At 37.5% G+C, this 17,457-nt stretch overlaps 1 protein-coding gene across 7 annotated transcripts in view; it reads left to right on the top strand.

The window, feature by feature from the left end:
- RYR2 (ryanodine receptor 2) overlaps positions 1-17,457 on the top strand; it is a 739,709-nt gene that overhangs the window by 622,660 nt on the left and 99,592 nt on the right. For all 7 annotated transcript variants that reach the window (XM_059397367.1, XM_059397365.1, XM_059397366.1 and 4 more), the window contains 6 exons: positions 2,986-3,156; positions 4,482-4,541; positions 7,384-7,518; positions 11,247-11,359; positions 14,169-14,265; positions 16,310-16,413. In XM_059397367.1, coding sequence (XP_059253350.1) covers positions 2,986-3,156; positions 4,482-4,541; positions 7,384-7,518; positions 11,247-11,359; positions 14,169-14,265; positions 16,310-16,413 — 680 coding nt within the window. The remainder of the gene's footprint in view (positions 1-2,985; positions 3,157-4,481; positions 4,542-7,383; positions 7,519-11,246; positions 11,360-14,168; positions 14,266-16,309; positions 16,414-17,457) is intronic.

Raw genomic sequence — 17,457 nt, 5'->3', positions numbered from 1 at the left:
ATTGTTGCAGTGGCAGAATCTCTTTCTCGCAGTTGAGTAACACTCTACTGTGTGTCTGTCTGAGGCACAAACTCATAGGTGGTTTCCATGTCTTGGCTATTATTCAATGCTGCAGTAAACAGGAGAGTGCAGCTATCTCTTTGAGACCCTGTTTGCATTTCCTTTGGGCTAGTACCTGGCAGTGGAATTGCTGGATCATATGGTTCTATTTTTCATCTTTTGAGGAACCTCCATCCTGTTTCCCACAGTGGCTGCACCAGTTTGCATTCCCACCAACAGTGCCCAAGGGCTCCCTTTCCCTCACATCCTCACCAGCATTTATTATCTCTTGTCTTTTTGATCATTAGGCTCACTTTTATCATTCATATATCTAAATTCTTTTTTAAAACCATTAATAAACACCTGTGGAAAAAAATAAACATCTATGAGTTTTGTTTTGCTTTGGTAGGCTGCCTCAGTATAGGGATATTAGAAAATGCTTCCCTTTTTCCCTGACTCTCTTAAATTTTACATTATTTTAGGTGAGATTGTTAGAGCTATGTGTGTGTGAGAGAGAATGAGAGACAGAGATAACAGAGAAAGGCTGATTGATGACAGAGGTCAGTTTATCCTACTTAAGTATGCCCATATATGGACCATGCTATGGCATAGTCATCTCTGATTCAGATGTTAGGAATTGGTCAAAATGAAATAGCATGCAAATTCAGTGGTTTCAGCAGTTCTGCTCAAATTACTGAGCAGCATCCCAGGCAAGGCAAAGTGCTTGGTTCTGAGTAGGTGGAAAGGAAGAGAATAAATTTGGCCACTGCCCTGCTCCACAGTCTGGGGAGGAAACAGGCCCCACACAAAGAAAAACCCAACCGATACAGATGTACATGAGGATATTTGATTGTTTGTAGATTTAATTTCTTTGTACTAGAAGCAGACTCTATCACCCATAAGTGTTCAAAGATACAGCAACTTTTCTTTTCAGTTTATAGGTTTCCTGTGACATACGATGCAAAATTATTGTTTGAACATAAATAGGAATTTATTTATCTGCTGTATCTCAAAAGTGGGTAATTTATAGTTGCCCTTAATGTAGATTTTAATTATTTTTATTATATGGTCACTTAAATATTTATAAATATCAAACCAGGTAAAAGCTCCGTGTGCCTATGCAACCATAAAACCAAAAGAACTTAAGAAGTTAAAAAATCAAAGAAAACCACAACACCAATTAACATGTTATATAGTATTGTTTTGCTGAAGTGAAATTATCAGAATTGGATAGAAATATGTTTGCATAATTTATATTAATTTGTTTAATTTTTAGGATGTCGGTTCCTTATTTGGGTAATTATTTTTATCACCATGGTTGCATTTCCTTTTAACAAGAGCTCATTTAAAATCACTAATTCATTTTATTATGGGTTAATCAATTTAATAGTACAAATAATTATTCATTGTTTTTTTTTCTATTAAACTTACTGAAAATAATCTCTCACAAATTGCTAAAGATAAGAACAGGATCCATGCACTAAGTATATCTCTTTGGAAACTGAATACAGTTTTTATTGCTACAGTTCAGATATAGGTTTAATAAATCAATATCTATCATAGTAAATATATTATATAATATTATTAATATTATATAATTATATAATATATAATATTATATATAATATATATAATATAATATATAATATTATTATTAATATAGATTACCCACTATAATTACCCACTTTTGAGATACAGCAGATAAATAAATTCCTATATTATATAATTATATAATATTAATAATAATATTATATATTATTATATATTATTAACATACTATGTAAACTACCATTACTTTATGATGACAATTATTTTACTACTTAATGTGAAAAAACTCTATGTGTTGTGATAAATTTTGTCTCTCTGTGGGGAAAGCAAATCATTTGAATGTTATATTCTCTTCTGATTTTTTTCTCAGTAGGCCAAAATTATTAAAGTATGTTATTATCCTGAAAATATCTTCAGTGTTTGAATTAATGCTACAAAGAAATTTAACATGCACAAAGAAGTGAATATGGGACAATTATTTTAATTCTGATGTTTGAGTATGCCCTCTTCATAGAATAATACTCATTACCCAGTGAAAATTGGTCGCTGCATTTAAAGTGACCCTGATGCACAAACATAAAACTTAATAAAAATCACAAAAGAATCCTGAAGTAGCATGGCAGTATTCAGGTGTAAATAGGTCATCCAGAGATAACCCTGAATATTTATGTTATACCAATTAGCATATTACGTCTGTTTCCACTAGAGAAGGGTTAATGCCCTAAGGAGACAAGTCTGCAGAGTATATAAAAGGCTAATACATTTTATAATAGTTTTATATATACCGTGTGCATGTGTGAGAGAGTTTATATATATTTTTTTAATTTTATTTATTTATCGGGGGGGGGGAGCGAGCACAGGCAGACAGAGTGGCAGGCAGAGGCAGAGGGAGAAGCAGGCTCCCCGCCGAGCAAGGAGCCTGATGTGGGACTCGATCCCAGGACGCTGGGATCATGACCTGAGCCGAAGGCAGCTGCTTAACCAACTGAGCCACCCAGGCGTCCCGAGAGTTTATATTTCAAAGCAAGCATCTGTCAAAACAAAAATAAATAATAAATTCTTACATTTTTCCTCCTAAGCATTGGAAACTTTAAAACATACAATATCTGAAATTACCACGGGTTTTTCTCATACCCATTAGCTCTGTCAAGTTGCTTTGGGCGGTCTCCTTCTGCAAGTGTTTAGAAAGCACACCAGTAAATTGTAATGACTTGGGAATCTGAAAGTAGGACTTGGACGTTAGCAAGAGAGGTTAAGAAGGAAAGAGGAGGAGGATTTGCAAAAATAGGGAACAAGAGGAAATAAGGAAGATGGAACCACAGTCAAGTTAGAAGAGGTTCGTAGTTCTGAACGTGGGAAAAGCAGTCACAGATTCCAACACTCAACTCTGTTCTCCAGGCAGCTGTCTCTGATCAGGAGAGGAAGAAAATGAAGCGCAAAGGAGATCGATACTCGATGCAGACGTCCCTTATTGTGGCAGCTCTGAAGCGACTGCTGCCCATTGGGTTGAACATCTGTGCGCCTGGGGACCAGGAGCTCATTGCTCTGGCCAAAAACCGATTTAGTATGGTAAGTTTCCTGTACACACCAGGGACGATCACTTGACATCCAGACACTGAGATGTGTAGACTCCTCTTGCTCATGGCTCTCTGTCAGTATTTCTTTCTTTATTATTTTTTTTAACTCTATTTTATTATTTCAGTGTTCCAAGATTCCTTGTTTAAGCACCACACCCAGTGCTCCATGCAACACGTGCCCTCCTTAATACCCACCCCTACCCTCCTCCCCTCCAAAACCCTCAGTTTGTTTCTCAGAGTCCACAGTCTCTGCCTTGGAATTCCCCCCAACTCCCTTCTCTCCATCTCCCAATATCAGTATTACATTTGCATTAAATGTTCTGTTAAGCAGTTTTACTGCATAGGCTCTATCATTCAGATGCAAAGACTGCCCTTTTTTTTTTTTTTTTTTGGTGGCTATTTTTTTTTGTTTCTAAATTACATTAATAACCTTCCAGGAATCTTTAGGAACCAAAGAGAAAAAAATGCAAACAAGTTCCTGGTAGTTTAAAAAAAAAAAGAAGGATTTCCTGTGAACTCCCCTATAACATTTGTTATGAGAAGTATATTCAGATTTTTGAGGGGTTATTTTTCAGTGTTTTCAGAAGAGTCCTGCACTGTGCTGATGGTGGTTGGATAAGGTGTTGACTTTTAAATCAGCAGCTCTTCTCCTTTGCAAGCTTCAAAATTTAAGTTCTCCAAATCTCTTTATGGCCCATGTGTTTTCTCTTCATGGCTATGCAGATGCAATTTTACAAAAATACACAGTGGAATTACTATATTATGTTTAGGGAAATTGCATCCTCTTCTTCTGCCTGTTCCCATGCTGAATGGAGCACCTCTCTGTATATCAGGATTTGATACCGTGAGATAAGGAGGTTGAGGGGATTTGTAGCAGAGTGGACAGCACGGGTGCTGTTCTACTGGGGGTTGCTCTAGTATTTGATTCCAAGATATGCTCCTTCTTATCACTGGATCGTGGGGGATATCCTAAAGTGCCATAACTACTTGGTAAGGATTTCAGAGAAGGATGGAGATATATTTGTTCGAACCCAAGGGAACATCATTCTGCCCTACTTCTCATGAACTGGACATTCTGTTCCATCGAGTCTTACGGCACTGTAGAATTGAAGTAGGTTGTTATCTTGTTTCTAGTCACAGCAGTATCAAGAAATTATCTTAAAAAGAACCCCCCTAAATTTGTGACATGTATTTAAATCCTGTAGATATTTTTCTTCAGACCTGTACTATTTCAAAATCGGTTAGATCTATTTCCATTAACTTGTGATCATTGATGCATTGTAAGACTTCCTTTAGGTAACATTTATTTCTTGACAGAAAGACACTGAAGATGAAGTACGAGATATAATCCGCAGTAATATTCATTTACAAGGCAAGGTAAGCCAAATTTAAGTACATTTAGTATTTATGGATTACTTAATCTCTCTTTAGAATATACTACAAATAATGTTACTTTAGCATTTAAGAAAGTAGAAACATATTGCTTTAATCAGTTTTTATCCTACTTGCAAACCTTTTGATATTAAAGACCATCAAGATAATGAATTTTTAAAGTAGATCATCAAAGATTCTCACACTTTGAAGAAAATATGCCACAATTTGAAATAAAGTTTGGAAATTACCTTCCTTAGCTGTGTTTGAGGACTTTTGGGACATGGAGACAGGTGTCCATAAGAATTTGAACTTTTACATTTAGTGACCAGAAACTAAATATGTGAATTTAAGAGTCATTAGTATATAGGAGATACTGAGAATTGCTGTAATAGGAATAAATTAATTTACCTAGGGAGACAAAGGAAAACCTGAGCGGAAATAATGAGAATGGTTACTTATTAACATTGGGTAAGAAAAAAAAAATTGCAGAAGTATGTTTTGTAGTCCAGTAATCATTTACTATTATTTGGAAATTGTTTCCTGCTGGGAGATATATTGCTCATTTGTTTATGGAAACTGCTATGCAGTGTAAGAAGTCTAGCAGGTTTTGTTTGTTTTTTTTGTTGTTTGTTTGTTTGTTTTTTCAGTTTATTATTTTGATTCAGGGAATTTGCTTCCATTCTGGTGTCCCTTCTGGAGAATTTTCTCAATTATGAGAATGTCCAAATGTCAAAAAGTAGTGACTACAGTATAATGTTTGCTTTCCTGAGTATTAAAATGCTTCATTCCAAGATCAAAACCCTATACTTCTTCTCTTAACACTTAGGATGACACTATGATATAGGTGAGGTGTGCCTTTCCAATATTTCCAGGAAACAAATACTGATTTAGAACAAATTTCATATGCACTTTGATGTTTATGTACTCACTCATTCATTTAGTTATAAACTGGTCCAGAACAGGAGATGAATTCCTGTTACAGCTTGATTGCTTTCCAGGTAGCAAAAAGATTTTGAACATTTTAAAATGTACTCATAAATCTTCCAACTACACCTCTAGTGATGGTTTATGCTACATATATGGGTGTTTGGGGAGATCATGTAGTCCTTGAAAGGGTCCCTCAGGGGACTCAAGGCCACACTTTGAGAACCACAGTCTAAGGCAACCACCACTGAGCAGAGTCAGGGGATATTCAGTACCTCTTAAGGAAGGTTTTGTGCTTCTCTCGGGAAATAATCGAATGAAAAAGGTTGTCTTGAAGAAGCAGAAGGAAATTCTTCTTCTAGAGGAAATTATCTTCTAGAGGTTACTTGTAGGAGTACTAAGGACGACTTAAATTGTGTACTGGGGAGTCCGGAAGAAAGAGGACAGCAGAGAAGGAAACATGTTTACAATGAACATTTCCCCTCCCAATGAACGAGACCAGAAAATAAAGTGGTAATGAATACATAGATTTTCTTTTTGACATTTCAGTCTATACTTATCTGTGAGTTAGGCACACATGTTATGGAGCCATACAGACTTAGAAAAGATGATTTTTTTTGTTCCTAATACCTTCTCAGATATATTGTCCTGAAATTGTAGGACTGGTAATCCTGGGAGCCAGAAGGAGTAATTTTATATTAGAAGGAATAACATTTCTACTTATCTTGCCAAGTACAAGTAAACATGTGTATTAATATCTAGACGTACCAAACACAGTCCTCAGATGAAAAAAGTATGTGGAAGAAAAATATTTCCTTTTGTCCAAGGATAAATGGTGTTTACAAGTCATTGAGTGTTTGCCTCTTGATGAAAGTTATTTTTCCACATTTCCAATGCTCCTTTCTCTGACTAGGAGTTGTAAAGTTTCAGATGTTGTCTATTTACTTTTGCTTCATGACCCTCAGTCTCCCATTTATTTTCTTTTTTTTTAAGATTTTTTTTTTTAATTTATTTGACAGAGATCACAAGGAGGCAGAGAGGCAGACAGAGAGAGGGGGGAAGCAGGCTCCCTGCTGAGCAGAGAGCCTGATGCGAGGCTTGATCCCAGGACCCTGGAATCATGACCTGAGCCAAAGGCAGAGGCTTAACCCACTGAGCCATCCAAGCACCCCTCAGTCTTCCATTTTTAATAGAAATTTGAAAGGGGAAGAGAAATGTAAGGGGATTGCTTTGCCTGTTTTTAATGACATAGTTATTTCTATATCATTTCTCTGAAGTCATGTGATCTGTTCCTTGTAAGGATGCTTGTATTTTTTGGTTTCTATGATTTTATAATAATCCTTCTCCAAAACATACAGAGTTCAGTTATATCTCCCACTCAGGAAATTTGATGGTATTAAAAATACCCCTGCATTACAGAGTATGATTTTATTAGCCCTCCATCAGTTGATATTGATATCTTTGTTTCAGGGAGACTGAGCTCAGTTGTAGAGTCCCTGTATTTACCTGTAAGTGTGATCCCATATCATTGCTATGAAAGTAAGTTCGTAGATCTTTCAGTGTTTGTGAAAGGGAAAGAGAAAGGTAGAAGGTTGCTTTGTCTACTTCCTTGCCTTGACCATGTCCATCTCATCTTTACATCTTGGGCAAAACTTCCCTTCTTCCGGGGACTCTTAACCAACCACCAGCAGGTTAGGCTGAAGCTCACGATACCTAATATATCTCTTGGTAGCCGTCAACAGACTTGTACATATTTAATTTCTGTCTTCCCCACCAGATGATCAATTTTGTGAGTACGAGATCATTCTGTGCTCTCGTCTCTGCACCGTGTTTTGACATGAGGCAACACTCCAGTAAGTAGGTCTTCTCCTCTTTAGGTCATAACCTTCTATTTTTGAGACATCTTCCTTTTTTCCTGCAGTTGGAGGATCCTGCTATTCGATGGCAAATGGCTCTTTACAAAGACTTACCGAACAGGACCGAAGATACGTCGGATCCAGAGAAGACTGTGGAAAGAGTATTAGATATAGCGAATGTGCTTTTCCATCTTGAGCAGGTCAGAGTCTGTGTTGATTCCATCATGTTTGCCTTAACCATGTAAGCACACTTTAAAGATGGTGGGTGTTCGTCGTTAGGTATGGGCCAAAAAACATAGATGTTCAGCAGATTCATGGTGAAGAAGATATGATTGAGGAGCGCTTGTATCTAATAAGCAAGATTTCCCAGCCCATAGTTTTTGTAGCAATATATAGCTAATGTATTGTGGGATATCACAGTCTTTGTTTTATTGTCTTTTCTCAAAATATTTCTGTGATTATACAGATGAGTAAGATTATATGCTTAATTTTAAATCATTCTAACAAAATTTCAGGAGTTGCCTGACCACATGTTCTACGTATCAGTTGTTATTACTGCTCATAAAAACATGTTCGAGATGCTTTCACTCGTTTAATGTTTGATTCTTTTGGGGTCATTAGTTTCACCTTTCATTAGAGATATTTTTGAGTTAATTTGCTCGAAGATCAGCAATAAATTACGTTTGGAGAAGAGCAGTGCATTGATATTAAAACTATGTGAGAATAGTATTTTTATATAATTATTCAGTTGTATCCTACTTTAAACTACAAAGTTCACTGCGTGTTTGATTTCCTTATTCATTATTCAGCAATTCTCAAACCGGAAATATTTGAAATATTACCCATCTGTGGGTTATATTGTTGTGTGAGGAATCTTCTGGTTTAGGTAAAATATCCGCAATACTGAGACATCATCCCTATTTCTCATGAGGTCCACTCAGCAAAATGACACCAAGTGAGGGGGCTCAGTGTAACCCCAACAGTGTGATCTGTCCTTGCGCCTTCATGACGGTCCCTCATCTGGACGTGGCAGGTCTCTCATTTTACAAAAACATAAAATAATAAAAGGGCACCTGGCATCTCAGGAATTTTGTCACCTAAATGTTTTATAGACCATATTGACATAGCAATAACAAACTTTTTTCTTGGATTCCTATTTTATATTATCTGGTGATCTCCCATCCCCTCCTTGACCAGTTAAATAACATAAGGTATCACCTAATGTAGTATCCTCTTACTTTCCTTCCTGCTTACTCAGGTGCCCCTCAAACATTAAAAACGTCCCCCATGCCATGCAAGTTATCACTGCACCTGATGCAATTTAACTAGGCTACCCTTAAAACACATGGCTATTGACATGTATTTACATTGTGTATTTACATTGTGGAACACCACGCTATTAATACATAATGTAATCAAATTTGGCAAACTCAATATTCCCCTAAATATTTCCATAATATTTTCATGAAATATTAAATAAGTACAAATGATCACTCAGAAGATGATGAGATTTAAGGTAATGAAATCTTAATGACCTATAAAGTCATAGAGTTGTTTTCCAGAATTACACACATATTTAAGAAGATGATTAAATGTTTATTTAATGTGTACCTGAGGATTATTTTTGGCAGCCTACCATAAGATCTTTTGTTTTGTTTTGTTTTTTAAAGATGGGAGGGGGAAGGGCAAAGGGAGAGGGAAACAGAGAATCCCAGGTAGGCTCCACACCCAGCACAGTGCCTGATGCAGGGCTCGATCTCACGATCCTGACACCATGACCTGAGCTGAAATCCAGAGTCAGAGGCTCAACCAACTGAGCCACCTGCGTGTCCTGTACTGTAAGGTTCTAATCCTTTCTAGTTTCCATGCATGTGTCTGGATTTGTTTGAATGACTTTTAGATACATTAAATGAAGCTTATTGAAATCTGATTTTACTCTATTGACATATATTGGTAACTGTATTCAATCATAATGAACGAAGTCATCTGTAAAGTAGTGAGGTTCATTTTATGCTGTAGCCATTCCCTTCATGAACATTTATTGCATACAGTACCATATGGCCGCATTTCACGTTCCGGGGGCTGAAGGCTGTATCTCTACTCAAGTAGGTCAGGACTGTGCAGAGCATGTGGACACCTTGTAATGATGCAGATATGCCCGGATACAAAATGTGCAGTCTAGACTATAAAAGGAGTCCAGACCTAGTCTAGTTGTCAAGTAGGTGATCCCCATAATCTTGAAGGCATTTTCTAGGTGGTCATATTTTAGTTAAGGTCAACCATTCTTCACATTCTTAAGAATATGAGTAAAAAGAAATCATCAATGACCAAAGACTGGAAAAGAGGGAAAAATGGGCCACAAGAGGAATTCATGCCTGCATTACCTCTATTCCAATGTTAACTTGTTTCTAAGTCATAGAGCAGCTTGCAAAGAATATCTTCACTTGCTAAACTCAGTGGGTGCATAGTAGACCCTTGATTTCACTTATCTCCCATATCAGAAATCTTTGCGCCTGTGTATTTTATACTGCATATCTGGTCATTGGTCCCTGAGAGTAACCTATCCCCTTGCCATTTCCTAATACTCAAACTTGAGGCACGCGAACACATCAGCACCTCTGCGCATTTGGACAGTTAGACAAAGCCTCACTATTCAGAGACTTTTCATGTATAGTAAATTGTTCCGCCAAGTGGTAAGCTTCATGATGGCAGATAACTTTTCACCTCTGGATCTTCAGTGCTTTGGTACTTTATTATGATTGTTGACTGTTACCCACACCAGTCAGGACGCAGATTCCCACAGAAAGCAAGTCCGTGCAGCCTGAATCTCCAAATGAAACTTGAATGCATTAGATCTAGTTGAACAATACTACCTTCCATTCACTTAACACAGTCATCCAGAAGAAAACAGAAGAGGACAATTGTCGGAAAGTTATTTATTTATTGATCCTGTGGAGGGATGACCATCACAGAAAAAAGTGTTTTCCAATTATACAAGTTGCTTCATTAAAATTTCTAAACCACTGTAGTCCAGACTTTGTTAATGTTTTCTTTGGGCATTGTGACATTCATATTTTGACCTTTTACTGCAAAGGGTAATAAACTTCAGTTTTATTTTTTTTTTTTAGCTAACGCAACATTTTTATTTCTTCCAGAAATCTACATGTATGCGCTGGAGATATTACAGTCTGGGAAGTACAGTGTTCAATTACCTAGAGACTACTAATTAATTTAGAATTACATGTTGGGGTTTTTTTTTTCTCTCTCTAATATAATTAATCTCTTTTTCGTCTTGGAGGTCCAAACACCATTAGCTAAATAAATAGCTTGCTTGCCTCATTTACTGCAACTTTGAATTCTCATTTGTCCCTCTCTAACAAAATAATTACGTATTTTAACATTGCAAAATTAAATTCTTTACCTCATTCCTAGTGATGTGTTCTTGAAGCTTTGTCATCTTCTCTCCATCCTACTATATTAAGGAAGGGTTGAATTTTCTATGTCTCTATTCACGTTGACTCTTAGGATAAAATTGGCTTAAATGGATACATAAATAATTTTTTGTGTTAACTTTTTTGTATAACTTTTTGTATATGTTTTAGAACCATTCCAAATTCTGAAAACATGATTCTATGTAGAATGGTTTTATATTTCTTTGGTTTTAGAGATGACATAGCTTTTCAAGTACACACTACTGGAAAAATACTATATTCTGACTAAAGAAAATATGTAGTATTCAAAACTATTTCCAATTTAGCATTGGGTTACTTCTAGGACATGGGTTTTTCCATAATAATTGTAAGGTGCTTTTGGAACTGAAATCCCAAAAGTTTTTAATCGAAAAGGCACAGCTGTTTAATACTGTATTTTTGAGGGTAGTTGGGAGTTTAAATATTTAAATTTTTTTTTTTGTATCCTTTTACCTCAGGTGGAGCATCCACAGAGATCGAAGAAGGCTGTATGGCACAAACTGTTATCCAAGCAGAGGAAAAGGGCAGTGGTAGCCTGCTTCCGGATGGCTCCTTTATACAATCTGCCAAGGTCAGACTTTTTAAATCTCTGTAATAGATTAATTTTTCTTTTCTTTTCCCCTACGAAGCAGTAGGAATATAGAGTCAATTTTAACCTGAATGCAGTAGTCTGAGAGACAGATGGAAGAGATCCCTTGGTTCTTCTGTATAATACTTGAGTTTGTTTTTTTCTTCATTGGGTATTCCCAGAGGACTGTGGTCTACAGTGTGATTGTTAAATGCTCTTAAATACTGAGGAAGATCTGCTCGCATATATAAGTCAGGTGGGGTCATTAGGAACTCAGACAGCTTTGATTTGAATCATGGCATCTCAACGGACGGCTGCCTGATGTTGGTCAAGTTTCTTACCTGATGGTTCAGATTTCCTCATGTGTACCATGATGAGATTTGCCTCATGGACTTGTTCAGATGACGTAATGGGTTGAGGTATACAGAGTGCTTAGAGCCAAGCTTAACACTATACCTGTTAACTGTTGTTTACTATTTTTTGGGCATTGTCCATCTTGGGGAGAAGCAGTGATACAGACCTAGTTTATGGAAATAATGTCAATGCGTTTAATAGACTCCCCGTCTTCTCATAACAGCAGTATACTTGTTAATAGAGAAATTATAGAGAAATATTTATATTATTATAATTATATTTATATATTTTATTATATATTTATATTATGATTATAGAAATAGAGAAATTATAGAGAAAAATAGAGAAAATCACCTGTTACATTTGAGTCTGGCTCTGTGGCCCAGGTACCAGTTCAGCCTCCTTGTAGTTTTCCCAAGAAACTGTGCCCTTTCCCCTTGGAGCCTTGTGTCAATGATACCATCTCCACGTCGGGTAAACAGGGTTCAGCTCAGCTCCCTCTCTTTTTTGGAGCATCTCTGACCAGACCATGCCCTTCCATTCCTTGCAGATGAAACACTTCCTCCTCTTTGTTTCTAGGATGGTTTTATCGGGTCCCTGGCTGTGGGCACATTCACATGGTGTTGGGCCTATTTGTCTCTCTAATCCAGGCTTTGAGATCTTTTAGAGTTGTGTTCAATTTTATACCCTCAGTACCTAGAACACTGACTTTCAGGACATGTTTGAATAAATAAATGAGTCGGGGAGTAAAACAAAACAACACCCAACAAAGCAAACGAACTTCACACAATCCCCTTTCACTAAGACAACTGGATTTCTTGCTCTGGCATCTTTGCTGGGTATAAAAATACATGAATTTCCCCCTGAGACCTTGTGTGCCTTTTAAATTCTCTGACTCCGTTATGGTGTTATCCGTTAGTCAGTAGAATATTAACCTTAAATTCATTGTCTTATTCCTTTTCTGGTCTCTCCTATCTAGTTATTCTCCAAGTTCCATCAGATTTTTCCTTGATCTGTTTCACTAGGATCCTCTTTCCTTTATGGCCACCTGTTCATCTTACTTTTTTATCGCCCCTTACCAAGTTGATGGCAGCAGGTTCCAAGCTCATTTTCCCGAGGATGTCACAGAGTCTTCAGATCCACTCCCTCTGATAAAACCTTTCTAAAATTGTATCCCTTTTTGTGGCGCCTCTCAAACCTGGTACTTTTGGGAAATACACCCAGATTCATCGCAGAAACACTCAAACCTCAACCTATTGAATCAGCATTTCTGTGAGTGCTTTGCAAGTATATTGTACAAACGCCACTCAGCTGGTTTGGATGTCCCAGAAAGGCTGAGGCCATCCTTTGTCATGCCTGTTTCATGCATGGGACTTTATGGCAATTTCTAGCAGTTCCAGCTACATCAAGTCAGTTCCTCCCATTGGTCTTCCAGACTCTTCGTAAACCTATCTGACCATGTGCCTCATGAGTCCATAGCCTGCCATCAGTACAGGGGGCTCAGCTTTCCATCCTGTGATGATGGCACCTCTCCTTTTAACACTTCTGATACTCTCTTAGGATGTTTCCTTATGGTCATGACTTTCTTTTTACCTTTCTTTCTTTTTTTTTTTTTTTTTAAGATTTTATTTATTTATTTGACAGACAGAGATCACAAGTAGGCAGAGAGGCAGGCAGAGAGAGAGGAGGAAGCAGTCTCCCCGCTGAGCAGAGAGCCCGATGCGGGGCTCGATCCCAGGACCCTGAGATCATGACCTGAGCCGAAAGCAGAGGCTTTAACCCACTGAGCCACCCAGGCGCCCCTCTTTTTACCTTTCTTATAGTGGAATCTTATCTGTACCTCTCATCAACTTCATGATGAGTTTATTGATTCTTTTAGTCTGTGGGGCTCTTTTATTTCATAGGCAACCATTTATTTTCAGTATCCTAGGATTTAGTCTTTGGATATCTACTCCTATTAAGTTCACGTAAGACATTTTGTTTAGTAATCTTTGGGGCCTCTATCTAATGTTAACTCAAATACTGAATAATTCCTTTATGAACACTTAGTACATTGTTTCTCAGAACCACCTTATGTCATAATAACTGCCCCCTAATGACCATCTATCTACCCAATGTGCTTCACTTTGTTTATCTCCTTTTATATCTTGCAAAACTGAAGTGCAGATTGGGGTTCTCCTAGTTTTATCAATGGAAAAAGTGGAAGTTGGTCAAGTGAATAACTTGGCCAGTGTTGTGAAGCTTTGAAATGACAGAGCCAGAATTTGAATGTAAGTCAGCCTGCGATCTGAGAAGCCTTGCCTTGTTCACTATGATGTGTTGCTTCTGGAATCATGAGTAGGAAGTTTATTGTTTTATCTTTTTTTAGTGCACAGGCAATCCAGTGATAAAGCACTAATGATTCATTTTCCAATTTATTAAAAAAAATTCTTTGTTCGTAATTGTGCTTTTCTTTTAGGCACCGGGCTGTCAATCTCTTTCTTCAGGGATATGAGAAGTCTTGGATTGAAACGGAAGAACACTATTTTGAAGATAAACTGATAGAAGATTTAGCAGTATGTTTTAATGAGGTTTTAAGATGAAAGAGGGTTTGGGTTTGGGGGGATAACGTTGGTGTGAGCATTTATCATATCATATTAAAGAGAAAATATCATTGTAGTGTATTCTTCCTGGGAAACTTATTCTTGTTGCTGCTCATTGCATTCAGTGTTTAGGGAAAATTTTATCCTTATTTCGGACAGCTCTCTCCAACATCATACAGTTCAGAAGTTAAGCTGAATGATAGTTTATTATTAACCAAACATTGATTCCATTATTCTCTTAAATTCTTCCGCAAAGCCCCCTTAACCACCTCAGAACCAGTATAGAGCTTTAAAAGCTGAACCATCATGAAGTTATTCACCAAACATAAGTGAAGGTTAACAAAAGCCAATGAAAAGTAGCTGTTTTTTAAAATCACACGGGCAGAGAATGATGGACTGGCTACAAGAAGAACAGGACGCCCTGGTAAATGTAGTAGATGGCACAGTAGGTTTTTGGTCCTTCCATGCTGTGCTGGTAAGGATGCTGTTGTATTGAGAGCAGAGCAGTCTGGGAGGCCATTGTCTTAATCTTTTCAAAGTGGTGGACTTGTTAAAATATCTGATAAGCATGTGGTTTGGTAGAATTTTGCAGACTAGAAGCTTCATGATTCTTTTTTTTTTTTAAAGATTTTATTTATTTATTTGAGAGAGAGACAGTGAGAGAGAGAGCATGAGCGAGGAGAAGGTCAGAGGGAGAAGCAGACTCTCCATGCAGCTGGGAGCCCGATGTGGGACTCGATCCCGGGACTCCGGGATCATGACCTGAGCCGAAGGCAGTCGTCCAACCAACTGAGCCACCCAGGCATCCCTAGAAGCTTCATGATTCTTAAGTTAAAGACCTCTTCTCTAAAAGTTTTTTTTTTTTTTTTTTTTTTTTTTTTTAACTCACGAGATAGTGGGGAATATTGGATAAACTGATGTAAACTGTGAAAGCTTGACCTTGATTATCCCCATGTATTTTAAGTGAGTTCAGTTTGTCTTTAGACACAAAATAACCCATAGACTATTAGATATCTTATAGAAATGTATCCCTTATCTACACTGTTAAGCCATAAATCCAGGAGAAGATCATTTATATATAGAGATAATCAGTCTGAATGGGTAAGGCAATAGATATATAAAAGTCATTAAACCATTCAATGAAGAGTCAAGATTCATTAATTCTACATTGAGTAAAAATGCTTAATAATTTTCCTTGTGTTAAAAGTTCTAATAGCACAAAATTATTCTAAGTTTAAAGTAACTGAAAATTTTTTTAAAAATGTAAGTAGTTTAAGCACTAGCTCATTTAGCATTCTTTACCTGACATTGTTTGTATAGGCAAGGAAAATGTTTCGTTTGATAATAATCAGTTTTCACTGCTCTGTGAACTAAATGTTTATACTTGGAGTGACTTAGGATTTTATTATAATTCCTTGTAAATTCAACTTTCCCTAGAGCTGAAATCTCTGTACCAAATATACTCCCAGTTGTGATTCTGCTTCTAAGAATAGCATTCAGAATTTTTAAATGTTGTGAGTCATTCCTGCTCACAGTGGTTTTTGGTCCAATTATTAAATATCTTTTTATTAAGTTGCATAGTTTTGTACCGATTAATGTAGCACAGACATGCATGCACAATGTATATAAAACACACGTGTGTGCACAGTGCATATAAAAAACACACACTAGGGTGCCTGGGTGGCTCAGTGGGTTAGGGCCTCTGCCTTCAGCTCAGGTCATGATCTCGGGGTCCTAGGATCAGGCCCCAAGTCGGGCTCTCAGCTCAGCGGGGAGCCTGCTTCCTTCTCTCTCTCTCTGCCTGCCTCTCTGCCTACTTGTGATGCCTGTGAAATAAATAAATAAATAAATCTTAAAAAAAAAATAAAACCACACACACACACACACACACACACACACGCCAGAGCCAAAGAAGATGGCTTTCTTTTTAGTTATTGTTTCTGACCTTCATATTACACCTGGGTTTGTGTGCGCATTTCATTTAATGTGAAATTTTATCAATTTGGCTTTTTTGTAGAAACCTGGAGCCAACCCTCCAGAAGAAGAAGAAGGCACGAAGCGAGTTGATCCCCTCCATCAGCTCATACTTCTGTTTAGTCGAACAGCTTTAACAGAGAAATGGTATGGTTGGGAGGGTTCGTGGGAGCATAGGAAGAACAGATAAAGAAACCCCATGTCTGAGTATTTTGTGTTTAACCCATTCGTGTTGCAATTTCATCTTGTTCTTGTTAGGAGAGAGAATTGTTCCGAGATAGGACCCAGTTGGCCATACACCCAGGGGCCAACGTTCGTTCAAGTTCAGGCTTTCATGTCAGTTCCTGAGTCCCAGTTATTCCTAACAATTTTGTCATTAGCTATTGCAGTCGATCCCAAATCTTATGAAATGATTTTTTTTCCTTTGTCCCAAATGGCCTTTATAAAGAAAACAAAAGAGCCCAAAGCAAATTCCAGTAGGAAAAAAAAATGTGTGGAGGCCACTGGTGACCCAAACTTCCTGTGTCTCCATTGTGCAGTGGGTCTTAGGAAACCTTTAGAGGCGGGTGAACCATCATCTCAACAGGAAGTTTCTTTGACGTCTGTTTTGGGGCATTCTCCATTTTCCATGGCTTCTGTAGTCTTATTGATGTGAATTCACTGAAGCCACAAAGGCCGAACCTCTGTGTGGTTAAATCTCTGTGTCCTCAGATGCCGGGTAATCCACATGGGCTCAGCGTCTGCTCATAATGGGGAGCACTGCAGAGATTCTGTGATGAAACCTTTCAGAGGCTATAAAACATTTATCTGCCTCCCTGTGGTGCAAAGGGGAGCCTACTTTGCCCTAGCCTTCACTCATTCGGCAGGAGCTGGAAGATAATTTAATGATCGGCCCCACCCCCATGAGTCTTTTGAGAGTCTAGATGAGTTCATTTGACCTCTCTGCATGCCATAACAATGCACATTTCTCCCTCTTAGCCAATGTGATCCATCCTCCTCTCACGATGTCTCTCTCTCTCTCTTATTATTTCCTAACTAACCAAATCATCTCATCCCTAAGCATAGAGCAACCCTCTGTCTGGCATTGTCAGGTAATGAGGTATTTTCCTAAGTGCATTTTTCTGATGGCTGAACCTTAAAACTGCTAGAATAAGTTTGTAAATATTAGGCATTTTTTTGGAAACCTTTCTT

The sequence above is a fragment of the Mustela nigripes genome, chromosome 4 (genome assembly GCF_022355385.1).
Source record: "Mustela nigripes isolate SB6536 chromosome 4, MUSNIG.SB6536, whole genome shotgun sequence".
Lineage (NCBI taxonomy): Eukaryota > Metazoa > Chordata > Mammalia > Carnivora > Mustelidae > Mustela > Mustela nigripes.
The sequence above is the reverse complement of the archived record's forward strand: the minus strand, read 5'-3'. Positions and strand labels throughout refer to the sequence as shown.